The following is a 25799-nucleotide window of genomic DNA, read 5'->3' as shown; positions in this document are numbered from 1 at the left end:
TTTATTAGTTTTCTTCAGGTCATGGGTTGGGTCAAAGTGTTCTTCTTAATATGAAGAAGTGACAAAAAAATGGCTCTATTGAAGTTTTAGGTTTGCGAAGAGGATTTCATTCTTCATTAGGACACTGAAAATGGACCTTTTAGAAAAATGATGATGCAGACACCCATGTTTTTTCTTCCTGACGTCTTATCAGTGTATGTAGCATTATTTGCAAATTTGAGCTTGAAGTATGTGTTATGATGATATGTGAGTGTTTGAGTTTGCCCAATATCTGTATTACAGTATGGGATCAAAGGATCATAGGATCAAAAATCACCAGAATAACATATACACGAATATACAGGGGAGAAATTCTTAGTTCTGTCCTCTAGGTACAAAACTATGTAATGTACTGGACCTACTGTAGCGGTGTGCATTATTAACATTTGTAGACAATGAGACAATTGCAGTAACACTGGCAGACTCACTGTTAAGGTTTCAGCATGGGGGATCCACCTGCATCAAGATTAATTTGCTAGCACCTGTGCATCCTCAGCTCATTAGGTTCTGATTGGACAGGGCAGGTCACTTGCAACATTTATAAACCTCTCACAGGGTCATAGTAGGTACTAGAGCTGCTCATTTCAACATGATGGCTGTTTGGGTAAACTCAGGGTAAGCAACAATTTGTTTGTTTGTGATAGTTTGTCTGATTTCTGCCAAGTAGTTAAACTTTTTCTGTTTTCAACAGGGCTTTGCTCCTTGTTATGCTGACTGGTGTGACTTACAGCTACCCTGCGAAGCAAGGTAAAGTATCACTGCTGTGAACATTTAAGTTGTTTAAATATGTTCATTAACTTTAATGTCTATCCTTTTTGAAGGTGTTGCTCCCAGCTCCTCCTATAGCAGTGGTTATGGGGCATACCCTGCTTCTGCTGGCTCTTCCTCAGATGTGCTGTATGCTGGTGGATATGCTCCTGCAGTTTCTGGCTCTGGGGCTGCATCTAAAGCCGTCTCATATCCAGCTAGCTATCCACCAATTGTTCCATATGGAGAACCTCGTTACCCTCAGCCCAGTGTTCAGAGACAACCCGCTGCATCCTCTTACAGCTCTAACTCTTTTGCTGCTGCACCTGTAGCTTCAGGATATGCTAGCAGCTTGTCTGCAGGCTCAACAGGCCCAATCCCTGCTAGCTATCCAACTGCTCCACAAGAACCAAGTTACCCTCAGCCCAGTGTTCAGAGACAACCAGGCCCAAGCCCTGCTCAACCCACCTTTTCCCAAGGTAACTAATGTAACCTACTAAAACCAACTTGCTTGAGCTATTTGGCATCTCAATGTCTGCACTTTTATGGGAAGTGTAATGGCTAATCTGTATTGTAACTTTTGGCGTAGGAACCTTGCTATTGTGATCTAATCTCTAACTTCTGCTTCAAGATGTCGACTGGGCAGTGGCACCACCCAGTCCTCTTTCCGGTGACGGCGCTTCCGCAGGGCCGAGTGCTAGCCAGTTTTCTGGCCCTAGCAACGTGAGTCCACCTCGCCCTCCACTTCCTCCACAGTTCCAGGCAGGTGAATTGAACAAATATGCACAGATCTCCGAGTTTGGCAACTCTGAATCTGAGACCGAAGAGCAAGGCTTCCTACCACCACCTCCTGGTGCTCAAGCTTTGAGCCGACAAGATGCACCCAGCAACGTTCAGCCGTCGGGCCTGGACAGCAGTTTGGTTCAGTCTCTTTATCCCCATCCTACTGACTACCGGTTCCTGACTGGCCAGTATCCTCCAGGCACTGTCACTCACGCCAGCAGCAGCTTTGAACAGGGGGCAGACAACTATCAAGACACTCACTACGTAAGATACTACTATCCTGCCAGCCCCAGTATTCAGCAGTTTGAGCCTTATCCAGCTGCTGTTAAGGTCCCTCAGAGCGTCCAGCAGCCACGCCAACCTGTGAGGCAACGCATTGGAAGCACTAGCTATGATCAGAGTGGAGCAGAGGGTGGCTACAACCAGCCCTATGGAGCAGCGGGTGGCTACAACCAGCCCTATGGAGCAGCGGGTGGCTACAACCAGCCCTATGGAGCAGCGGGTGGCTACAACCAGCCCTATGGCGCAGCAGGTGGCTACGGTGGCTATAAGGTGCGTCTTTCAGCAATCAGACTGTTAAAGCTTGAGACTGACGTGATTTTTAACTTGTTTCTTTCCTGTCTTTCAGGGTGACCACTAAGTGAAGCCATGCAGACTTGATCTCTAGGAAACAATAAAATCTTAACCTCATGTTTGCCCTGGCTTTGAGTGTTTGTGCACAAGGCAGTTGAGCACAGATGATGCCAACACCCACATTTTTTTTTTCTTATGTCTTATCAGTGTGTCGCATTATTTGAACTTTAACTAGGAGTTTGTACATTGACAGAATGAGATTCTGTTAGAAGCAAGCATACATTTAAATACAACAATGGCAAAGGGACAAAATGGCATTTTTAAAGTCGGATTGTCATTTTTGTACAGTTGCCTTTTTAAAAATTGCTTGTATCAGCCCAGGTACCTGGAACCATATAATAAACGGTACTGAACTAAGGTTACATAGTCAGTAAAAAATCATTAGTATTTTTCTGTGACTAACTCTACATTCATGTGCTGCCAGTCATTGGAAAAACATTTTTCCCACTAGGAAGGTTCATGTGAATGCCCTTGGGTCAACACTAACAGATTTGGGGGGGAAAAAATTTGGTATGCTGAGTTGACGTTAGCTCCTGAAACATGGCGACAAGGAAACACTGGGTTCATAAAGTTTTACCAAAGTCATTGTATTTCTTTTCTGCTTGTCACGAAATACCGGAAACGGCTGACATGTTTAAATGATAAAATGTGAACTTATTTACAGCGTCCATGTTGCTTCTTGACATGAACACACTGAAGTTGGAAGAACAACTTCCCAACTTTGGAAAGGAACCAAACACTGTATACACTGACAAGAGTGATCCTCGAACATGTTTTCAGGTGTTAACATGGACAGATTATTTTGAAATGGTGCTAAAATGCTCATCTGGATGGAGATTATTGTTCAAAAAATACTGTTTCCAAAACTACCCATGTATGTGTAGACTTGGCCTGTAATCTAGAACTGGTAAACAATTACATGAAAAGATGCATTAAAACAATCTGGAACAATATCTGTATTACAGTATGAGCAGGGCACACTATTTGACAAAAGGTCAATTGTTTCTAATTGTTCAGAACTGAAAAACTTTGTGTTTGGTCCTACTTCATGAAAATGAGAAACAAAAATCACCAGAATAACAGGATATATAGACAAATAAACGGGAGAAACTCTTCTGCTGAAGTAAAGTTCTGTCTTAAAGCTACAAAACCAATGTAATGGACCTACTATAGCAATGTTAACATTTGCAGACAATGAGACAATTGCAGCAACGCTGACAGAGTCACTAATAAGGTTTCAGCGGGAACAGCCTGACATTCCGAAACACCTCCATTGCGAAACCCCTCCATCCCGACACACCACTGTTCCGAATCCGACTTTCAACATCCAATTACTTCCCAATATGGTTAGGGTCAGGGGTACCACAATAGCCTTTTCGGAATAGCGGGGTCGTTAGAAAAAATGAGAAACCACGCCATTACGATGAATGGAAGTCTATTTTCGGAACAGCGGGGTTTCGGAAAAGCGGGGTGTAACCGGTTTCAGCATGGGGGATCCACCTGCATCAGGATTCATTTGCTAGCACCTGTGCATCCTCAGCTCATTAGGTTCTGATTGGTCAGGGCAGGTCACTTGCAACATTTATAAACCTCTCACAGGGTCATAGTAGGTACTAGAGCTGCTCGTTCAACATGATGGCTGTTTGGGCAAACTCAGGGTAAGCAACAATTTGTTTGTTTGTGATAGTTTGACTAATTTCTGCCAAGTAGTTAAACTTTTTCTGTTTTTCAACAGGGCTTTGCTCCTTGTTATGCTGACTGGTGTGACTTACAGCTACCCTGCAAAGCAAGGTAAAGTATCACTGCTGTGAACGCTTAAAAGTTGTTTAAATATGTTCATTAATGTACCTTAATGTCTATCCTTTGAAGGTGTTGCTCCCAGCTCCTCCTATAGCAGTGGTTATGGGGCATACCCTGCTTCTGCTGGCTCTTCCTCAGATGTGCTGTATGCTGGTGGATATGCTCCTGCAGTTTCTGGCTCTGGGGCTGCGTCTAAAGCCGTCTCATATCCAGCTAGCTATCCACCAATTGTTCCATATGGAGAACCTCGTTACCCTCAGCCCAGTGTTCAGAGACAACCCGCTGCATCCTCTTACAGCTCTAACTCTTTTGCTGCTGCACCTGTAGCTTCAGGATATGCTAGCAGCTTGTCTGCAGGCTCAACAGGCCCAATCCCTGCTAGCTATCCAACTGCTCCACAAGAACCAAGTTACCCTCAGCCCAGTGTTCAGAGACAACCAGGCCCAAGCCCTGCTCAACCCACCTTTTCCCAAGGTAACTAATGTAACCTACTAAAACCAACTTGCTTGAGCTATTTGGCATCTCAATGTCTGCACTTTTGGGAAGTGCAATGGCTACTCTGTATTGTAACTTTTGGTGTAGGAACCTTGCTATTGTGATCTAATCTCTAACTTCTGCTTCAAGATGTCAACTGGGCAGTGGCACCACCCAGCCCTCTTTCTGGTGACGGCGCTTCCGCAGGGCCGAGTGCTAGCCAGTTTTCTGGCCCTAGCAACGTGAGTCCACCTCGCCCTCCACCTCCTCCACAGTTCCAGGCAGGTGAATTGAACAAATATGCACAGATCTCCGAGTTTGGCAACTCTGAATCTGAGACCGAAGAGCAAGGCTTCCTACCACCACCTCCTGGTGCTCAAGCTTTGAGCCGACAAGATGCACCCAGCAACGTTCAGCCGTCGGGCCTGGACAGCAGTTTGGTTCAGTCTCTTTATCCCCATCCTACTGACTACCGGTTCCTGACTGGCCAGTATCCTCCAGGCACTGTCACTCACGCCAGCAGCAGCTTTGAACAGGGGGCAGACGGCTATCAAGACACTCACTATGTAAGATACTACTATCCTGCCAGCCCCAGTATTCAGCAGTTTGAGACTTATCCAGCTGCTGTTAAGGTCCCTCAGAGCGTCCAGCAGCCACGCCAACCTGTGAGGCAACGCATTGGAAGCACTAGCTACGATCAGAGTGGCACGTCGGGTGGCTATAACCAGCCCTATGGCGCAGCAGGTGGCTACGGTGGTTATAAGGTACGTCTTTTAGCAATCAGAATGTTAAAGCTTGAGACTGACTTGATTTTTAACTTGTTTCTTTCCTGTCTTTCAGGGATGACCACTAAATGAAGCCATGCAGACTTGATCTCTAGAAAACAATAAAATCTTAACCTCACGTTTGCCCTGGCTTTGAGTGTTTGTGTACAAGGCAGTCAAGCAAAGATGATGCAGACCCCATGGTTTTCTTAATGTCTTATCAGTGTATGTTGCATTATTTGCACATTTTAAGTGTGTTATGGAGTTTGCACACAGACTAAATGATATTGTCAATGTTAGACACACAAGCAGACATTGAAATACAATGGCAACAAACATTTCTGACAGCATTTTCCAGTAGCCATGTTAACGGCCTTAAGAGTTTTGTATGGTCATTAAAAATCTCCTTGGTATCAGCCCAGGTAACTGGAACATGTGTAAAGTACTGAACTGAGTAGGTCTCGTCAGCTTTTTTTTTTTTGCGCCATCAGAATAATTGGAAACATTTTTCTGACAAGGAAGGTTCTTGTGAATTGCTTCAGGTCAGAACAGTAACACAGATCCAGACACTTTTCATACACGAGTTGACATTAGATGCTCAAACATGGCAGACAAGTAAACCCTGGGCTTAGTTTTACCAAACTCCTATATTGTTTCCTTTCTGCCTACTTGTCACCAAATAACAGACGGCTGACATTTTTAAATAAGATGTAAAAACTTATTTTCGGCTTCCGTGTTGCTTCTTGACATGAACACACTGAAGTCAGAACGACTTCCCAACTTTGGAAATGGGAACAACCAAAATATACAATCTGCTTCCTGTTTACACTGACAAGAGTACAAGAATGATCCTGGAACATGTGTTTTCTGATAACATGGACAGATTGTTTTGTGCTAAAATGCTCATCTGGATGGAGATTGTTTTATCCATGTACATGTAGACTTGACCTGTCATCTAGAATTGGTAAACAATTACATGAAAAGATGCATTAAAACAATCTGGAACAATATCTGTATTACAGTATGAGCAGGGCACACTATTTGACAAAAGGTCAATTGTTTCTAATTGTTCAGAGGAACTGAAAACTCTGTTTGGATCCTTCTTCATGGAAATGAGAACCAGAAATCACCAGAATAACAGGATATATAGACGAATAAACGGGAGAAACTCTTACGCTGAAAATAAAGTTCTGTCCTATAGGTAGACTTGTAGCTCTCGAGACCGGTCTCAAGACCACTTTTTTGTGGTCTTGGTCTTGTCACGGCCTCGACAGTCTTTGGTCTCGGTCTCGTCTCGGTCTTGGGTCTCTCGGCCTCGCAATGTCTTGGACTGGCTGAGCAGTCTCAAAGGGATTTGTAACCTATAATTTCCAGGCAGGCACAGTTTTTGTATATATATATATATATATATATATATATAATTATTATTATTATTATTATTATACACCTCCTTCAAGTGGTACCAATCACATGCATTTTGTGACACAGACGGTGTTGGCACTCGTCCTCTCACGCCCCCGTCCCCCCTCCAAAGCACGGTCACGGATCCATGGAGGAGGAGGCAATAATAATAATAATAATAATAATCATAATAATAATAATAATAATCCTCAAATATTGTAGAAATAGCGGTCATGCAATTGCTACACATATTTGATTTCAGCCAATTGATGAAAACATTTATAGTGAGTTCACACCCTGTAGTTGAAATAATACAATCTCATATTTATACTAAGCAGCTGAACCCAGTATGGTGCTTATGTTCTACAACTCATGCAAAATGGCAAAAAAAAAAGTTTTTTTTTTGGTCTCGGTCTCGGTCTTGAGCTGAACTAGTCTTGGTCTTGTCGTGGTCTTGATACTCTCTGGTCTTGGTAGTGTCTTGGTCTCGGTTTAGGCGGTCTCGACTACAAGTCTACCTATAGGTACACAACTATGTAATGTAATGGACCTACTGCAATGTTAACATTTGCAGACAATGAGACAATTGCAGCAACAGTGACAGAATCACTGTTAAGGTTTCAGCATGGGGGATCCACCTGCTTCATTTGCTAGCACCTGTGCATCCTCAGCTCATTAGGTTCTGATTGGTCAGGGCAGGTCACTTGCAACATTTATAAACCTCTCACAGGGTCATAGTAGGTACTAGAGCTGCTCATTTCAACATGATGGCTGTTTGGGTAAACTCAGGGTAAGCAACACTTTGTTTGTGATAGTTTGTCTGATTTCTGCCAAGTTGTTAAACTTTTTCTGTTTTTCAACAGGGCTTTGCTCCTTGTTATGCTGACTGGTGTGACTTACAGCTACCCTGCGAAGCAAGGTAAAGTATCACTGCTGTGAACATTTAAAAGTTGTTTAAATATGTTCATTAACTTTAATGTCTATCCTTTTTGAAGGTGTCGCTCCCAGCTCCTCCTATAGCAGTGGTTATGGGGCATATCCTGCTTCTGCTGGCTCTTCCTCAGATGTGCTGTATGCTGGTGGATATGCTCCTGCAGTTTCTGGCTCTGGGGCTGCATCTAAAGCCGTCTCATATCCAGCTAGCTATCCACCAATTGTTCCATATGGAGAACCTCGTTACCCTCAGCCCAGTGTTCAGAGACAACCAGCTGCATCCTCTTACAGCTCTAACTCTTTTGCTGCTGCACCTGTAGCTTCAGGATATGCTAGCAGCTCGTCTGCAGGCTCAACAGGCCCAAGCCCTGCTAGCTATCCAACTGCTCCACAAGAACCTAGTTACCCTCAGCCCAGTGTTCAGAGACAACCAGGCCCAAGCCCTGCTCAACCCACCTTTTCCCAAGGTAACTAATGCAATCCAAACAGACTTGCTTAAGCTATTTGGCATCTCAATGTCTGCACTTTTATGGGAAGTGTAATGGCTAATCTGTATTGTAACTTTTGGTGTAGGAACCTTGCTATTGTGATCTAATCTCTAACTTCTGCTTCAAGATGTCGACTGGGCAGTGGCACCACCCAGTCCTCTTTCTGGTGACGGCGCTTCCGCAGGGCCGAGTGCTAGCCAGTTTTCTGGCCCTAGCAACGTGAGTCCACCTCGCCCTCCACTTCCTCCACAGTTCCAGGCAGGTGAATTGAACAAATATGCACAGATCTCCGAGTTTGGCAACTCTGAATCTGAGACCGAAGAGCAAGGCTTCCTACCACCACCTCCTGGTGCTCAAGCTTCGAGCCGACAAGATGCACCCAGCAACGTTCAGCCGTCAGGCCTGGACAGCAGTCTGGTTCAGTCTCTTTATCCCCATCCTACTGACTACCGGTTCCTGACTGGCCAGTATCCTCCAGGCACTGTCACTCACGCCAGCAGCAGCTTTGAACAGGGGGCCGACGACTATCAAGACACACACTACGTAAGATACTACTATCCTGCCAGCCCCAGTATTCAGCAGTTTGAAACTTATCCAGCTGCTGTTAAGGTCCCTCAGAGCGTCCAGCAGCCAAGCCAACCTGTGAGGCAACGCATTGGAAGCACTAGCTACGATCAGAGTGGAGCAGCGGGTGGCTACAACCGGCCCTATGGAGCAGCGGGTGGCTACAACCGGCCCTATGGAGCAGCGGGTGGCTACAACCGGCCCTATGGAGCAGCGGGTGGCTACAACCAGCCCTATAGAGCAGCAGGTGGCTACGGTGGTTATAAGGTGCGTCTTTCAGCAATCAGACTGTTAAAGCTTGAGACTGATGTGATTTAACTTGTTTCTTTCCTGTCTTTCAGGGTGACCACTAAGTGAAGCCACGCAGACTTGATCTCTAGAAAACAATAAAATCTTAACCTCATGTTTGCCCTGGCTTTGAGTGTTTGTGTACAAGGCAGTCGACCACAGATGATGCCAACACCCACTTTTCTTAATGTCTTATCAGTGTGTTGCATTATATGCTAATTTGAACTTTAAATATGAGTTTGTACATTGACAGAATGGGATTCTGTTAGAAGCAAGCATACGTTTAAATACAATGATGGCAAAGGGACAAAATGGCTGACAGTGTCATTTTAAAATGTCATTTTTGAGTAGGATTGTCACTTTTGTACAGTTTCATTATAAATTGCTTGGTATCAGCCCATGTACCTGGGCCATTTATAAAATAAACAGTACTGAACTAAGGTTACATAAAGGCACTCAAAACATTGTTATAGTATTTTTCTGTGCTGTGAGTTATTGGAAAACATTTTTCACATGAATGCCCTCAAGGTGGCACTGACAGATTCGGACAACATTTTGGTACACTGGTTGCTGAGTTGACATTAGTTCCTGAAACATGGCGGACAAACACTGGGTTAAGTTTTACCAAAGTCATTGCATTGTTTCCGTTCTGCCTACTGGTCAGCTATTTCCAGTATTTGACATGTTTAAATGCTGACATAAGATGTAAAATGTCTTTTTGGCGTCCATGATGCTTCTTGACATGAACACAGTGAAGTTGGAAGAACAGCTTCCCAACTTTGGAAAGGAACCAAGCATAGTATACAATCGGCTTCCTGTTTACACGGACGAGAGTGATCCTGGAATAGGTGTTTTCAGGTGTTAACATGGACAGATTATTTTGAAATGGTGCTAAAATGCTCATCTGGATGGAGATTATTTAAAAATACTGTTTCCAAAACTACCCATGTATGTGTAGACTTGACCTGTCATCTAGAACTGGTAAACAATTACATGAAAAGATGCATTAAAACAATCTGGAACAATATCTGTATTACAGTATGAGCAGGGCACACTATTTGACAAAAGGTCAATTGTTTCTAATTGTTCAGAGGAACTGAAAACTGTGTTTGGATCCTTCTTCATGGAAATGAGAAACAAAAATCACCAGAATAACAGGATATATAGACGAATAAACTGGAGAAATTCTTACGCTGAAAATAAAGTTCTGTCCTATAGGTACAAAACTATGTAATGTAATGGACCTACTGTAGCAATGTTAACATTTGCAAACAATGAGACAATTGCAGCAACACTGACAGACTCACTGTTAAGGTTTCAGCATGGGGGATCCACCTGCATCAAGATTAATTTGCTAGCACCTGTGCATCCTCAGCTCATTAGGTTCTGATTGGTCAGGGCAGGTCACTTGCAACATTTATAAACCTCTCACAGGGTCATAGTAGGTACTAGAGCTGCTCGTTCAACATGATGGCTGTTTGGGTAAACTCAGGGTAAGCAACAATTTGTTTGTGATAGTTTGACTGATTTCTACCAAGTTGTTAAACTTTTTCTGTTTTTCAACAGGGCGTTGCTCCTTGTTATGTTGACTGGTGTGACTTACAGCTACCCTGCAAAGCAAGGTAAAGTATCACTGCTGTGAACACTTAACAGTTGTTTAAATATGTTCATTAACGTACCTTAATGTCTATCCTTTTGAAGGTGTTGCTCCCAGCTCCTCCTATAGCAGTGGTTATGGGGCATATCCTGCTTCTGCTGGCTCTTCCTCAGATGTGCTGTATGCTGGTGGATATGCTCCTGCAGTTTCTGGCTCTGGGGCTGCATCTAAAGCCGTCTCATATCCAGCTAGCTATCCACCAATTGTTCCATATGGAGAACCTAGTTACCCTCAGCCCAGTGTTCAGAGACAACCCGCTGCATCCTCTTACAGCTCTAACTCTTTTGCTGCTGCACCTGTAGCTTCAGGATATGCTAGCAGCTCGTCTGCAGGCTCAACAGGCCCAAGCCCTGCTCAACCCACCTTTTCCCAAGGTAACTAATGCGACCTCCAAAACAAACTTGCTTGAGCTATTTGGCATCTCAATGTCTGCACTTTTATGGGAAGTGTAATGGCTAATCTGTATTGTAACTTTTGGTGTAGGAACCTTGCTATTGTGATCTAATCTCTAACTTCTGCTTCAAGATGTCGACTGGGCAGTGGCACCACCCAGCCCTCTTTCCGGTGACGGCGCTTCCGCAGGGCCGAGTGCTAGCCAGTTTTCCGGCCCTAGCAACGTGAGTCCACCTCGCCCTCCACCTCCTCCACAGTTCCAGGCAGGTGAATTGAACAAATATGCACAGATCTCCGAGTTTGGCAACTCTGAATCTGAGACCGAAGAGCAAGGCTTCCTACCACCACCTCCTGGTGCTCAAGCTTCGAGCCGACAAGATGCACCCAGCAACGTTCAGCCGTCAGGCCTGGACAGCAGTTTGGCTAGGTCTCTTCATCCCCATCCTAATGCCTACCTGTTCCTGACTGGCCAGTATCCTCCAGGCACTGTCACTCACGCCAGCAGCAGCTTTGAACAGGGGGCAGACAACTATCAAGACACTCACTATGTAAGATACTACTATCCTGCCAGCCCCAGTATTCAGCAGTTTGAGCCTTATCCAGCTGCTGTTAAGGTCCCTCAGAGCGTCCAGCAGCCACGCCAACCTGTGAGGCAACGCATTGGAAGCACTAGCTATGATCAAAGTGGCGCAGCGGGTGGCTACAACCAGCCCTATGGAGCAGCGGGTGGCTACGGTGGTTATAAGGTACGTCTTTTAGCAATCAGAATGTTAAAGCTTGAGACTGACCTGATTTTTTTTTTTTTTTTTTTTTTAACTTGTTTCTTTCCTATCTTTCAGGGTGGCCATTAAGTGAAGCCATGCAGACTTGCTCTCTAGAAAACAATAAAAATCTTAATCTCACGTTTTCCCTGGCTTTGAGTGTACTGGCTAGATTGAAGGTTTTTAAACTTCAATACTCATTGAGTCCTCAAACCTAACTCGGTTAACATTTTAAGCACTTGTGGTTCCCTTGTCTGAAAGAACATGGAATTGTGCTCTGAGGTCTGGTTGCAACAGGCTCGAGATTTACACCTTTTTGTTCTGACAAAAGGCATCAGATGACCCACAGTGACTTTTAAAGCACTTTTCTTAAACGGCAGTTGCTAACAAGTGGCTAAATGAGACTTCAGAAGTTCAGTCCAAGCTGAACACGGAGGCTCATCTAACTTTAAGGCAGACTTTGCAAAGTTCAATTTTTAGAAAATGTAATGACTTAAAGTGTCACGTCAGTTTATAGCCTCACATTAGCTTTTTACTTGTGAATGACGCGTCAAAAATCACAAGTGGTCATCTCTGAAGATCATCTTGCTGCACAAAACATGTTGGTTTAATAAGCCCATTTGCCACAGAAATTATACTTAGCAATCCAGAACCCCATAGGCTTTTCAACAAAGGAACGAGAACTATGTAGCTTCCCTGTTAGCCTACAAAAATACAGCTGCTGCTGCTGCTGCTACAGCACTCTAGCAACAAAAGCAATTTCTTGACACTAAATGTGCAGTTGCGTATTATGTCTAATGTACTGAAATCAAAAGGGCGACGCCTGTATCCATACTTCATGGCGCATACATCGTAAATGCCTGCTTCGACAGCTGACCTTGGGTTCACAAATATTATGCCCCTGCCAAGCATGACGCACGTAAATGGTATCTTACGATTCAACATGTTTGCCTAATATGCATCTCAAAGTAGTGGATATGCTGACTTATCAACATGTCTATTCTAATAATGGCTACACTCCATTAGGGGAGCTAGCTTGCATGGCTTTCATAACCTGTGCTTTTCCTGTCGAGACAAATCAGAAAAGCTTCGGGAGCTGCTCGCAGAACACACCTAAAGTTACTACTTGCAGTAGATCTTTAGAATAATAGTCATATGAAATCTACAGCTTTCCTTTCACAGCTCTTAGCCCCCTGTGATGTCTGATTACTGAATCAGGATGTGGGAGCATTGCACTTCCAGTTTTCAATGCATCTACCTCACTCCACTTATCCATCTTCTGATGCAATTTACACATTAAATAAAAGCCATACATTTTCAAACACATCTGGGGGGGGGTCGCAGGGGACGGTGCTGTTAAAGGTTTTTCTTTTTCACGACACGGTGAGTTAAGGCGCATTCATAAACAAATCCCAACGTCATGATCTATAGTTTGGTTTGAGCCGTGTCTCAAACAAGAGTGAATCAATAGCCAATCTGTTACAGTGACATTGCCTGATGTCATTAATGGACAGTGGGCATCCTAATTCACATAACAAATCACCTCAGAAAGACTCTCCATTGATCTTTAATTAGAAGCAGCTGTTAATCACCTTTATGACTCTCCTCAGTGGCACCATAATGGTTTCTGCAGTGAAGCCACAGCAGTCGGTTCCAGCTAAAGAACAGCAGCATCAGCAGGGTGTGTTTACCGTCGGTGTTTATGCACAGCACACCACACACTGTTAATGGATCCACTCAGGTCTCTTAGAATATTTTGAATATTCTATAATTTGATGATTTTTATTCAATTTATGCCTGAATGAACAAGAGAATTACAGAGTCCTCATCTCTAACCCTGCCACTGTAACGACCTAAAAATCCTCTTTTTTTCTAATGGTCTTTTCAGGCGTCGGGACAAACAATGACCCACAGGAGAGAAATGGCAATTACCTCTAGTAAGGTGCCCACTTCACACACCTGTCACAACACAGATGAACCCATCATAAAAGGCCGGTGGAGAGGGGACAAAAACGAGGGAGTTCTCCCTCGGTGACCCTTCAGCTTTCATAGTCTCCCCTCTTTTTCAGCTCAACTATTAAGACATAAAGGGGTCAGTCCCCAGACAGCTCCATCCTTTCTCCCTCCCTCACACACTCATCTCTGACATTAACCCTTGCCGTGGTCTCTCATTGGTTGCAACTGAGCATCAAGGTTTTTATTCTGATGAAATGGCTGCTTCTAGATTTTGTATTTTTTTCTCAATTGTTTGTTTTGTGAGTTTTCCTGCAACCCTAACCCTGCAAGCACACGCAATTTTGCTCAAATCATAAGAAAAACTGAACTTCAGTTTGAGATATACAAATCATTTAATGGTTTGAGTGATCTGAAGCAGTGCTCCGAAACATATTGCAGGAGGCACAGAAAAAAAAAAAATTAATATACATATTGCCATATGTTGCGATTTGGCATCTGGCGTCCTCCTGTGCGAGTTGATGTGAAGGTGGAATCTGGTTTGACTTAGCCATGTGGCAAATATAGGCCTAAACAAACATGCATTTTAGACGTCCGGCTGTAAAAGCCAGATAAAAAAAAAAAGAAAAGAATAAAAGCTGGGGCTATATGAGGAAATAATTTGCTGGTAAAATTCATAGATCTTCATACTTGAGTGTTATTCCTTCAAGTGTTTTATGGCTCCTTCTTAAGATAATGAAACAGAAATCAAATCCCACGGGGGGCAAAGATCTGAGTTTTATTTACAGTCGCTCACATCAGCGTGATTTCTTTTCATGAGATTTGGTCATTTATTGTCAAATTTACTTATTTATCTGTCTAACCCTCACACACTCAAATTGAAGTGCACAAAGAACAGCGGATCCTTTATTCTCTGCAAAGATTCCTCACATTTGAATACCTTTGTGGTATGAAAACCATATCATTAAGTGCACCGCAAGAGATAGAGGAGGCATCAGATTCCATTACCATGTACAACTGCTTAACTCTGACTCTTTTTTCCCCAGAATACGCAGGATGTGTACAGACCAGTGTAAAAAATCTACCCCCAGCCGTTGCAAACGGCCCAATTGCCTTGTGATTAACGCACAATAAAAGAATGTGATGGCTTAAAGAAGCAGCAGGAAAAGCTGCCCAGTGAAAGATGGGTGTATAGCGCACTCTATAATTAAGCCAGTCTGCACTTGATGAAAGTAGATCACACTGGCGGGCCACGGCTTCACAGCCAGTTTGTTTTTACGACATAATTACAGTCCAAATCAAATGAGAAGATTTAATATTGCACCACGACAAGCATGTGCCCAATGCCAACAATGACACTGACCCCCCTGAGGCAAGGTGTGCATGTGTGTGAGCATGTGTGTGAGTGTGTGTGGTGGTGGGGGGGTGCAGGTCGGGCGTCAGGAAGCCGACAGGAGAGAATCTTCCCCACCGCGGTAGCTATCTACCTGCGTCTGGGTCCACCTGGGAGGTCTGACACCAATGGAATTACGCTGACAGTGGGACGGAGGGTAAGAAGAGGAGTTTATGGGAAAAAAAGGGAGGAGGGGGAGGGAGGGAGGGAGGGAGAAGGATCTATGAGGAGAGAAAGTTTATCTGGAAGGAATCAATCCAGCAGAAGGGAGAGAGAAAACCGAGAACAAAGAGCTGAGAAATGAAAATAGATACAAGCGAAGAGGTTGTGACAGTCGTAGCGAGTGATGAAGAGAGTGAGAGAGAAAAAGAGAAGGAAGCAGCAGACTTAAATATGCAGACAGGGTGGAGGGTGTGGCTGGAGCGCAGTGATAAATAAATGTTTTCCTTGACTGCTTCCTCCATGGCAAGGTGACGGCCCCGTGTTTAGGAGGGCTTGTGCAGTCACGACCCGCTGAGTTGTTGTGGTGATAAAAACAGGACCAGCTGAAGCCAAATCGGTGTTAAAGTAGATCACATCAGGTGTCGCGTCCGCTTACTCCTCCCTACCGTGCTCGAGAAATACAGGAAATTCTAATGTCTAATTGTCAAACAATGGATTCCAGTTTTCCTATAGTGAAGGAATTGTCTGACTATAGGGGGGAAGGAAATTATAGCAACCATAAGTTGTCATCTCTGTTTTGAGATGAGTGCCGTTTTGATGCTTGACGACATGGTTGTGCCGTAAACGACCAAAACCTCCCACCGAGTGGCTTCAGTGTTTTTCCTCCCTCTGAAAAAGTCTGCATTTCCTGTCCTTTAGTTACACGCTCAACACGACCACAAAGCCTTTGTTCCTCTGGGTCAGATTCTCCCAGAAGAGACAATTTTCCCCAGCCACAGCTGTTGAGTGACCACGCTCGACCACACTGCTCTATGTCTCCTGACCACCCTTTTAAATTGCTCTCCCTGCTCTCCCTCCATCGAGTCCTCCCTCCCTTTTTTCCCCCCTTTTTTTTCCCAAGAGCAGCCAGCTGGGCCAGATTTACTCTGGTCTCTGTGTCGCAGGGCGAAGCCCGGTCTGCTCGCTGGGCGGGCAGCGTCATTTGACTGGGTACTGGTCAGGACCGGTAGATTAGTAACTGGATATCTACAGAGAGGCCAGTGGGGCCTGAGCCCTGTGATCCAGTGGAAAGAAGGGTCTCTGCGGTGGCCTTGTGGCTCTGTGTGGCCCAGGACGTGAACCGCAATCCCTGCTGACACCCTGTTCCCCGAGGACGTGGTTTTACTCCAAACCATGATTTCCCATCTCTCGCTTTGCGACTCACTGTCTGTGACTATAGGGCCTCTGCCCAGTGCTTTCTGGTGAAGAGGATACGGCACCTCCTCACCGCTGGCGCTTGAGGCCACTTTTCTCCCACAGAGCCGGGCACACAGGAGAGCGCCTTCTCCTCGACAAGCTTAAAAGGGAGTGCTGTAACCTCATGTCACATGTGAACTGCACACGATGTGCTGGTGGCAGAGAAGTGGCCAGAACGGGTCTGTGAGCACACATTTGTGTGGCTGCTGATTATACAGAGTTGCCCTTTAAAAAAATAGACACTTCAGTATGGCCATAAGGTTTTGCCAAAATAGGTCGTATAATAAGATGCTTGAGGTTGTAATATGATTTGCAATTGTGCAGGACAAATAAACAACTTTGTTCTCTGGCATGACAGCTTGATAAGAAAAATATGTGTAATGTCATGAAAATTACATCCTTTAAGTGCTTTAAATAGATCAATGAAGAGTGAGCGATAAACTGAGCAGAGATCATTTGACATTATGAGCTTTAATAAGTTTCTTACCTTTCTTTGAATCATTAAAAACATGTGCCGCCACTAATCATTCGCAGAACGTTGTGCTATTCCAATTGTTATGTCAATAGTTCTGCCATTGCTAGGATAAGAGCTGTGGGAATGTGACATCTTCTCAACATGCACATTTCTGCTGACCAGAAGACCAAAATCATCAACATGGCACCCAGATGTCAGCCTCCAGGCGCAAACACACACACACACACAGTCTGGAAAGTCACAATAAGATCCCTCCTGCAGACACCAAAGTCCTCCAAACATTGTCTGTGCGAAGCAATTTGTAGCTGCATGTTTGATTACGCTCAGAAGATTTTGACACGATGGTTTTATTTTTACACCGAATCTTGCATAATGTTAAAACAGCGAGATGCTTCACGGGTCGCTGTGTGTGACGAGAGCTGGCAAGTGCGAGAATTTTCTCCCGATTTGACTTTTTCTCTCACAAACCAAGCCTTTCTTTCGTTTCTTCTCCTCTATCTCCTCTCCATTGTTGTGTCTCTCCTCTGTCCTCGCACTCTTTTCTCTCCGAGCGATCACACACACACACACACATGCACACACTGTACATGCATTATTTCTGTTGCGGCATCCAATGGCCTGCAGGCTCAAGCGAGGACAGGCTTGACTACTGTTGGCCTGATATCAAGAAATACCTGATGAGTCCCCACACTCATGCCAGGACTCATTTATCAAGCATGAGACTGTCAACAGCTACCTTCAGATATAAAAACCTGTGAGTCACATTCTCGTTTGTATTGTTTTCTAAGAACAAGGGAGTTGCGCTGGCAGTCATCTCTGAAGTTCGGTGTGCTGGTATGGTAGCGCAGGAGCGAGGAGTGAAATATTATTTATCAGATTCACATTCAGTTCCTTCCATCTTTATTCGTCTTGTCTTGCCCCAAGAACGTTTGGCCAAATAGCTGCGAGCGAGCAAAGATTCCTGACTGACATCATGATGGGTATTTCATACCATAAAAAACAACTCAGACACCTTTAGACATCACACCGGCACCGTCACACATCCACTGCGGTTTTGCATTCCTTCTAATGACTGCAAAGTACTGAGTGTTAGAAAGTGTGACTTTGTAGCGCTGATTAAAAACATCATTAAGGTGTGAATGTAATTTAGAGGGGAAATTTATCTCCAACATCATTTAATAACTATTAAATAAAACATGAATTTTAATTTTGTTGAGCCTTGAAGACTACTGCAGCTCAGAAAACCGCCACTAGTTCACACAAGACAGCGTCAGGGTGCAAGATGCAGGACGAACTTGTTTTTTTTATTGTTGTTGATTTCATGACGCTTCTTTTTCATGCTCTGACATGATTATAGTTGTTTTTGTTGACTTCTTCTTCATTATCTCGCTGTTTCTATAAGATAAAGATAAGTATATCTTTTCATGATCTCTGCTGTCTTAAATAAAGCTCTTTCACTCTTCATAGAGAATGAATAAAACTGGAAATATGTTAGCCTTTGTTTAGTCTGTAAATACTTTGTATAGTTGGCATATCTTGTTAGGTTTACACCCTGCTTGGGTCAGCCGCTGTTGGCTGACGGCTGGCGGTAAACAAGGTCCCACGCCCAAGATCCAACGTGAGATAAGGAATCATGTTACATTATTAGGCAGCTATTTCTGATGGTTTGTATGTAGCATTGTCGATAGCGTGCAGTGTTGTAAGAAGTATCTACATGTAATAAAAGTAAAGATACTGAGGTAAAATATTGTTTTGGTAAAAATGAAAGTCACTCATACAAACAGTACTCGAGTAAAAGTCTTAAAGTATCTGATAAATGTACTTAAAGCAACATTATGTAACTTATTACCTTAAAATAACTCTTGTAACAGGGTGAACGTTGTCTCTGTCACTTGTTTCTGATTATGTAACTTCAAGTTTTCAACACATCACGTTGTTATGACGTGATGAGTTTTGTTTATAGTTAGCACCTACATAACGTCTGACAGGTTGTTGCACTCAGGAACTGTGGGGGGCATTTCCACATAATGTTGCTTTAAAGATGTCGTAGTGAAATACTATGTTGTTAAAGGTGAAAATCACCTATAGGAATAGTGAATAAATTCTTAACGTATCTTATATTAAGTGTACTTATGTGCTTGCTAATGGAGTACGTTACTTTAAAAATGTTCTACCTTTGGCTCTGATGCAGGATGTAATCCACAAAGTAACTAGTAACTAATCAAGTTGACAAGTAAATGAAGTGGCGTAAAAAGTGTAATATAAGTACGAGTACTTGAGTAAATGTACTTGCATGACCGGCTTTGTCTGGGAAGTAAAGATGTAGCCTTTTCCTCTCAGTTTTCAGTGCAAGCCGGCTAAAGTAACACTGTTTTTGTTCAACCCCGAACAGAAAAAAGGTTCATTGTTTTAACAGATGGGGTAATTAACAAGGAAGGGGCTTTAAAGGCAGTAGAGCATCAGCAGAGTTAGCTTTTATGTACCTATAGCTGTTCCAGTGTGTGTTATTAAGAAGAAAAAAGAAGATGAAATAATCAGAATGAAAAGTTGCTTCAATCATAGAGCAATTGCAACATTTATTGAAGTGTTGGCTTTCTTGTATTGATTTTTCAACACATTACAAAAATACATATATGTTCAAAACAGCAGATGTGTACTGTTCTGAAATCACTTTTTTCACAATGATGCACTCCCCCCCCCCTCCCAAAACAAAAAAAAAAAAGACCAAGGAAACTATTTTGTACAAAGAGTGTAAGTGAAAGTTGTGAAAAGTGAAATATGAAAATGTTTTTTTAAAATTACAGTTGTAAGTGCCATCACAAGACCTTCAACCAACCATGAGGAAAAAAAAACCAAAAACATAATGTTCATGAAAGTCTCATAAAGTTGATTTGGAAAAGTGTTTCCTGCTCTAAGCATCGCGACGGTTCTTCCTTTAGGATCATCTCCTAACTCTCCATTTATTTATTATCATCCTTTTGTTTTACATCCACGTAGGATAAGCTTCACCAAACCAACAACAGGAAACTCATTCAACAAAATAACAAATTAAATTAAAAAAAAAAAAAGATTGAAGAGACCAAAAAAGTCGATAATGGCACCACTCTTGTTAGAAAAAAATAATAATCTGGCATGATTCTGCAATATTACAATTCAAAAAAACAAAAAAAAATTGTCTTCCCATACAGTGAACAAGTAATCATACAGAAACATATTCATGAAGATAAAATCCCTCCACCAGGATAATCATACAAAAACTGCTATGGCATTCAAAAAACATTTGAAAGAACATTGGAGAAAAAACAATACTTTATTATCATTTTTAAACACTTACACAGAGTATTTCATTAATGGCATACTTCAACACTGTAAACATATTGTAAGACTGAATGTCCATGTGTGATTTTTAGATCTCTGTCAGGGTTTCCATCGTTTGAATGTGATAGATTTCATAGCTGTGTATGGCTCGGGGTTTTTTTTTTTCTCGGCCTAACTCTGAGCTTCCTTGGAATGAAACACTGTGCAGTTTACAACAGGGAATCTGGATTTTTTTTTTTTTTTTTTTTTGCACTCATGCATCAACATGTGTAAGCAAGCCGACAGCAGCTCCTTCAGCCTCATCTACCCTTTATCGTGTTGAATCGCTACAAATATATCGAACTACGCGGTAACTGAATAGCTTATGGAGAGCTGCTGTGACCTCAACATCATTTCCTTTCTAAGAAACAAAAACAACAAAAAAAAAAAACTAATCACAAATTGCATTCGAGATACAGTGTAATCCCTTTTCTATCAAAACAAAATGGCGCAGATAAAAACCTGACAATAGGGGCGAAAAAAAAAAAAAGAAAAGCAGGTCGAAACTTTCAAAGTGAAGAGGATTTTGATGATTGAGAATTGCAAGTACTAAAATGAAAGATGTAGTCTCAGGCTGCTTTCATGTGGCTTTTTTTGCTGTCTCCCTCCCTCTCACGCTCGCTCTGTCTCACTCTGATGGTCCGTCATAAGATGTGGCCAGTAGATGTGCATTTGGGTGCCAGAAAAACACACTTTTCATATGCTTCCAATTTCATTTGAATGACTCTTCTCCCTGGTCAAGGTCTTGCTCTCTCTCTCCCTCCATTTCTTTTCTCACATTTCTTCATTTCTCCGTTCCAATCTTTCATTTTTTACTATAAGAATAGCCCCTACTCAAGGTCGCCCCGGCCGTCCCCCCGTCGCAGCTGTGCTTCAAAATTATCATAACTCATATAACCATTTCTTTTTTTCTCTCTCTCTCTACCAGATTCATTTCAGGATGAACGATGCAGAAAATAAAAAAACGTAATCCCCAAAAGTCACGAACACGCACACTGTCTAAAAATCTGTTACTGCGAGTTAAACCCATATCACTTTGTGCGGCGAATGAACAGGCTTCCTTTTAAAAGCCGCTCTAATGCATGAATCTGAGCTAGTGAACTGTGAAAAGACGCCGTCGGAGAGAGGCTTAGAGCACGCTGCGAGAGAGAGAGAGAACACACACGCTAACACACACATTGATATGGATTTCATTTGAAACCGTTTTGTGGATCCTAAGGGGACACGGAGGAGTCAACCCGGGTCAGAGAGAGAGAGATGCCACGCCAGACACCAGAGGGAGATGGAGAAATGATTGAGAAAAAGTGTTGAAGTAGCTTCAGTTAAACAAATAGCCTTTGAGTAAGCACACATGATGTAGGGGGGGGGGGGGAGATAATCAAGTTGGGGGTCTGATAAAGCAACAATGGATGGTTGTAACACTTAGCATATACTGTGGACGATGCAAGCAGCTGGTCTTCTGATTGTTTAGTTTTTAGGCCATCTTTCACGTACAGTCGGGGCTACTTTAACATATATCAAAAAAAAAAAGAATATATTTACAAACAATAAACAGGACTGTTCTCCTTCTCACATTAATCACAAGTAGTCTTAACTTATTCAACATATTAAATATGGTGGTATAATCCTACATTGGGAATGTACTGAGCATCAGTTAAGGGTATCTCCATTAAGTGCAACCTTTATTTATGTCCTGACTGAAGTGAGGACAGCAATACAGTAACTGCATTTGGAAATAATTCACATGCCAATATTTTTTTAAAGGACAAATTCCCTGAATAAATTAAAAAGCAACTGATCAGGTCTCTAAGATGATGTCAGATTTTTAAAATCCAGCATGATGGGTTGTTTTTTTTTTTGTTTTTTTTGTCAGGCTGACATTCAGTGCTTTAGGCCTGTGTGAGGGAATGGATTGTAGTCCGCTGCTGCAGTTCATATAGAAAACAATTTTTTTTTTTTTACTTTTAAAAGCTAGCTGCTTCACACAATTTTTTTTTACTCTCACATGATAATAAGCTTCCTTAAAGGAAAAAAGAAAAACAAAAAAAAGAAGAAGAAAATTTGTATTAAGGGTGACTTCTTTCCAGTTAATCGCATTTTTAGAAAAAAAAAAAAAAAATGTTTTAGCACATTTCAAAACTAACTCCATATGAAATCCCACAAAGATGTACCTGCACATGCCAAATATCATTACAAAAATCCAATAAATACAGAAATTATTGCACAGTAGAAAGGCTCCATGGATTCCTAACTGATAAAATCCTCAGACAGTTTGCCAAGAAAACCCAAGTTGGGCATTCCAGACAAGTTCTCATTAAAGTTTCCCTTTGTTTATATTCTCAGGTGGCAGTTTCTGTGACAAGAAAAAAAGATGAACATCAATCAGTCTCAAATTTTTTTTTTAAAGAGAGAGATTATCCAGCCAAGCCCCCATAGCTGAAGAAGTGGTTATAGGGATTTTGTGTGCGCATGTGTGTCTGTGTGTGTGTGTTTTTATAATGTGTGCGTGTATGTGTGTGTTTGCTTGTGTACACTGTGTAGGCTGCTGGCATTAACCTCTGTCCGCCTGCTCCAGTTTGACCTCACTGGCCATCAAATGTTCGCCATGCCACTTCTTCATGTGTTTCTCCAGCGTGCTGTAGACGCTGAAGGGCATGTGGCAGATGTCGCAGCGGTACACCTCCTTGCCGAATTGCCCGTGGGTCTTCATGTGGCGCGTCAGCTTGGAGCTCTGAGCGCAGGCGTAGCTGCACAGGTCGCACTTGTAGGGCCGTTCCCCTGTGTGGCTGCGTCGGTGCACCGTCAGGTTGCTGCAGTTCTTGAACACCTTGCCACAATACTCGCAGGTGTCGTTCCTCCTCTCCTTTGAGCTCGGAGGTCTGCCGGGTCCTGGTCCCCGCAGGAGGTGAGGAGTGCTGCTTCCGCTTCTGCCCGAGGCGCTGCCTCCTTCCATCAGCTCCCCGGGCGGGGTGGAAAAACGAAGACTTCCTGTTTCTGAGGAGGAGTGCTCAGAGGATGTGGCGAACGGCGATTGACGGGAATCTGTGAATCCCAGGAAGGGTTCTCTTATGAAGTGGCGTGAAGCAGCGTAGCCAGCCAGGAGTTGAGAATAGACATTCTCCGGGGAGATGAGGGGTATGGCTGGAGGAAGCTCCAGCTGTTCCTTCTCTATCTTGATCCTCTTGTTGTTGGAGGGGTTTGGGCTGGTGATGGGTGTGGGCCGACGCTGGAACAGCCCCGGGAAGGACATGGCTTCAGATACACTGATCCTGCCGTTCATGATGGGCCTGTGTTCGTCCTGCTCGTCTCGCTCTCTTTCCTGCTCCCTCTCATTCTCTCTTTCTCTTTCTCTTTCTCTTTCCCTTTCCCTTTCTCTTTCTCTTTCGGCTTCAACCCTCTCTCCACCATCTCCATTAGGTTGTCTCTCCATGCCTCTCTTGTTAGGGTTCATTTTAAGGTGATTGTCCAGATGGTTAAACGGGTGCATGATGCCCACCCCGCCACTGTCATTGACTCTATCCCCACCTAGGGGTTTCTCCTCAGAGGACTGTCGAGGACCATTGTCCCTGTTCTGGCCGAACTCCTGGGAGTCCTCGCTTAAGTTGGAATCTGGCCGGCTTCCATTCCTCATTTCTTCCTCCTCTTCCTCTTCCTCCTCCTCTTCTTCCTCCTCTTCCTCCTCGTCCTCCTCATTGTCCATCCCAATCCCTCTTGAGTTGCCCTCTCTGCTCTTGTCCTCACCCTCTCCTCCCTCTACTCTATTTCCCTGCTCTGGGGAGCCACTCATGGACCCAGACTTGTTGTGCATATGTGTCTTCATGTGCCTCTTAAGCTTGCTGGCCTGGGAACAGGCATGATCACATAGATGACACTTGTACGGCCTCTCTCCTGTGTGACTGCGTCTATGGACAATCAGGTTGCTCTGGAACTTGAAGATCTTGCCACAGAACTCACAGGATTTGGATTTCCCTGGGGTTTGGCTCTGTCCCTGGGAGTCAGGAGGGCTGGAAGAACCATGTCCCCCTTGAGAGCTGGGTGGCTGTGGGGCATAGGTGAGAAACGCTGGAGGCTTGGCACCAGGCTGGAAAAGCGTGGGACTCAGCAGGCGGTGCATGGGTGGCACACGGTTGGGTGAGAGCGGAGGTGTGGGTCCCCCATTATTGGTCGTGTTGCCCGCCAGTTCCCTCAGACGTCTGGAGAAGTCCATGGAAGCTGGCTCCATGGGGGTCATCCGCATCACCCTCTCAAAGGCACTGGGGTGCTGGGACAGCAGCCCCATCTCCTCGGGGCCCAGCCGCTCTAGAGGGGGTCTAGGGGGCGGTGGAGGGCTGACAAAGGGCGGCGTTGCAGGCAGCCGGGTCTCCAAATACCCCGGGGGAGGGGGGTGTTCCCTGAGCAGGGGCGCAGCCATGCGGAGGAGGTGGAATGGGTTGTTGGCGTCACCGAGGAACGTGGGGAGAGGGGATCGGGGCAGGGCTTCAGTGCACGGGGGCGGAGGCAGAGCCATGCGGGGAGTGAGGGAGCAGTTGGCGAGGTGGTTGTCCAGGTAGATGCGGATGCCATGAGTGTTCTGGGCATGCTGAAGCAGGAACCAGGCGCTGTTGAAGGTCTGCTTACAGGTAGTGCAGATGTAGCTGGATGGCTCATCTTTATCTGTGGAAAAGGAAAGAGAAAGAAAATCACCATTAGTATTGTAAAAATCCAAAACCAACTTATAAACCAACATATGCCTTCACTAAGCCAGCATGTTAATTAAAAGCCTGTGAACATGTGTGGACTTCAGGAGAATTAACTGTACAACGTAGAGTTACTGCAACTTTCTGTTTGTGTCTACGTATGAGGGTCTTCAGTGGGCTTTGTCTGTGTGTGTATGAATTTTTGAGTGAGTGCGTGTCTACGGGCTAATGCAGATGGCAGGTACTGCCCTAAGGCCACGACACATTATGCTAATTCTAATGTCAGCTAGGCTTTAATATACAGATCCATCTCGTCTACTCTGTCATTTCCATATGGAGACAGGGGAGGCAGCGATGGAAAAAAACACACCAATGGGGGAAAAAGGAAATATGGCAGAGGGGGGGAGGAAGGGAGGGAGGGGGAGGACGAGATGTGGCATTAGAGAGAAAGAGCGACACACAAAAGGAGAGACAGGAGAGGTGATGGAGGCGATGTGTAAACAGTAAAGACCCCTGCGGTCTTAACGCAGCATCCACATTAAATAAAGCTCTACGTCACTGGTGTAATAACAAGTACAGTAAAGCGATTTGTTGTGGCTACGCACACACACAGGCACACACACACACAAAACACCGTACGTCACTCATTGACAAATTGCCCCTTTAAATGGCATGACTTAATAATGCCAAATGAATCTATCAGTCACTGTAGCACAGCCCTGTCAGCCAGCTTGTGAGTCATAAAAAGAGCCACGGTTGGGATTCATCTAATTCAACACAGGCTAGCATTGAAGAGGCACACTGCTACAGTCTTGTGTTTGC

General features: G+C 43.9%; 4 protein-coding genes across 6 annotated transcripts in view; 3 read left to right on the top strand and 1 right to left on the bottom strand.

Annotated features, from left to right (window-relative positions):
• The first annotated feature begins 597 nt into the window (after positions 1 to 597).
• LOC311271455 (uncharacterized protein) lies at positions 598 to 5384 on the top strand. Of its 2 annotated transcripts, XM_084377137.1 has the most exons (6): positions 598 to 654; positions 731 to 786; positions 861 to 1265; positions 1418 to 2071; positions 5221 to 5240; positions 5317 to 5384. In XM_084377137.1, exons 1-6 carry the CDS (start codon positions 629 to 631, stop codon positions 5320 to 5322), a joined length of 1167 nt encoding a protein of 388 aa, XP_084233263.1. In that variant the 5' UTR covers positions 598 to 628; the 3' UTR covers positions 5323 to 5384. The 2 variants fall into 2 exon arrangements, with proteins under 2 accessions (XP_084233263.1, XP_084233262.1); XM_084377136.1 differs by lacking the exons at positions 5221 to 5240; positions 5317 to 5384 and adding an exon at positions 2198 to 2259 and having other exon boundaries at positions 1418 to 2121.
• Positions 5385 to 7379: 1995 nt separating this feature from the next.
• LOC311271465 (uncharacterized protein) lies at positions 7380 to 9029 on the top strand. Its single transcript, XM_084377159.1, has 5 exons — positions 7380 to 7431; positions 7505 to 7560; positions 7637 to 8041; positions 8190 to 8893; positions 8968 to 9029. Exons 1-5 carry the CDS (start codon positions 7406 to 7408, stop codon positions 8977 to 8979), a joined length of 1203 nt encoding a protein of 400 aa, XP_084233285.1. The 5' UTR covers positions 7380 to 7405; the 3' UTR covers positions 8980 to 9029.
• A 1326-nt stretch (positions 9030 to 10355) lies between these two features.
• Positions 10356 to 11871, top strand: LOC311271586 (uncharacterized protein). The gene is made up of 5 exons (XM_084377338.1): positions 10356 to 10407; positions 10481 to 10536; positions 10616 to 10945; positions 11097 to 11710; positions 11804 to 11871. The coding sequence occupies exons 1-5, from the start codon at positions 10382 to 10384 to the stop codon at positions 11813 to 11815; spliced, it is 1038 nt and encodes a 345-aa protein (XP_084233464.1). The 5' UTR covers positions 10356 to 10381; the 3' UTR covers positions 11816 to 11871.
• A 7628-nt stretch (positions 11872 to 19499) lies between these two features.
• Positions 19500 to 25799, bottom strand: part of bcl11bb (BCL11 transcription factor B b) — a 32069-nt gene continuing 25769 nt past the window's right edge. For both annotated transcript variants that reach the window (XM_084377793.1, XM_084377794.1), the window contains exon 3: positions 19500 to 24954. In XM_084377793.1, the coding sequence (XP_084233919.1) occupies positions 22853 to 24954 (2102 nt within the window). In that variant the 3' untranslated portion in view covers positions 19500 to 22852. The remainder of the gene's footprint in view (positions 24955 to 25799) is intronic.

Source organism: Pagrus pagrus, assembly GCF_965226575.1.
Source record: "Pagrus pagrus genome assembly, chromosome: 16".
Lineage (NCBI taxonomy): Eukaryota > Metazoa > Chordata > Actinopteri > Spariformes > Sparidae > Pagrus > Pagrus pagrus.
The sequence above is the reverse complement of the archived record's forward strand: the minus strand, read 5'-3'. Positions and strand labels throughout refer to the sequence as shown.

Bases quoted from the DNA above. Each gene is read 5' to 3' on its own strand.
- LOC311271586 (XM_084377338.1), top strand. From the start codon at position 10,382: ATGATGGCTGTTTGGGTAAACTCAGG. The intron at 10,408-10,480 runs GTAAGCAACAAT...GTTTTTCAACAG, and splicing joins GCTGTTTGGGTAAACTCAGG to GGCGTTGCTCCTTGTTATGT. The intron at 10,537-10,615 runs GTAAAGTATCAC...ATCCTTTTGAAG, and splicing joins CAGCTACCCTGCAAAGCAAG to GTGTTGCTCCCAGCTCCTCC.
- LOC311271455 (XM_084377136.1), top strand. From the start codon at position 629: ATGATGGCTGTTTGGGTAAACTCAGG. The intron at 787-860 runs GTAAAGTATCAC...TCCTTTTTGAAG, and splicing joins CAGCTACCCTGCGAAGCAAG to GTGTTGCTCCCAGCTCCTCC. The intron at 1,266-1,417 runs GTAACTAATGTA...TTCTGCTTCAAG, and splicing joins TCAACCCACCTTTTCCCAAG to ATGTCGACTGGGCAGTGGCA.
- LOC311271465 (XM_084377159.1), top strand. From the start codon at position 7,406: ATGATGGCTGTTTGGGTAAACTCAGG. The intron at 7,561-7,636 runs GTAAAGTATCAC...TCCTTTTTGAAG, and splicing joins CAGCTACCCTGCGAAGCAAG to GTGTCGCTCCCAGCTCCTCC. The intron at 8,042-8,189 runs GTAACTAATGCA...TTCTGCTTCAAG, and splicing joins TCAACCCACCTTTTCCCAAG to ATGTCGACTGGGCAGTGGCA.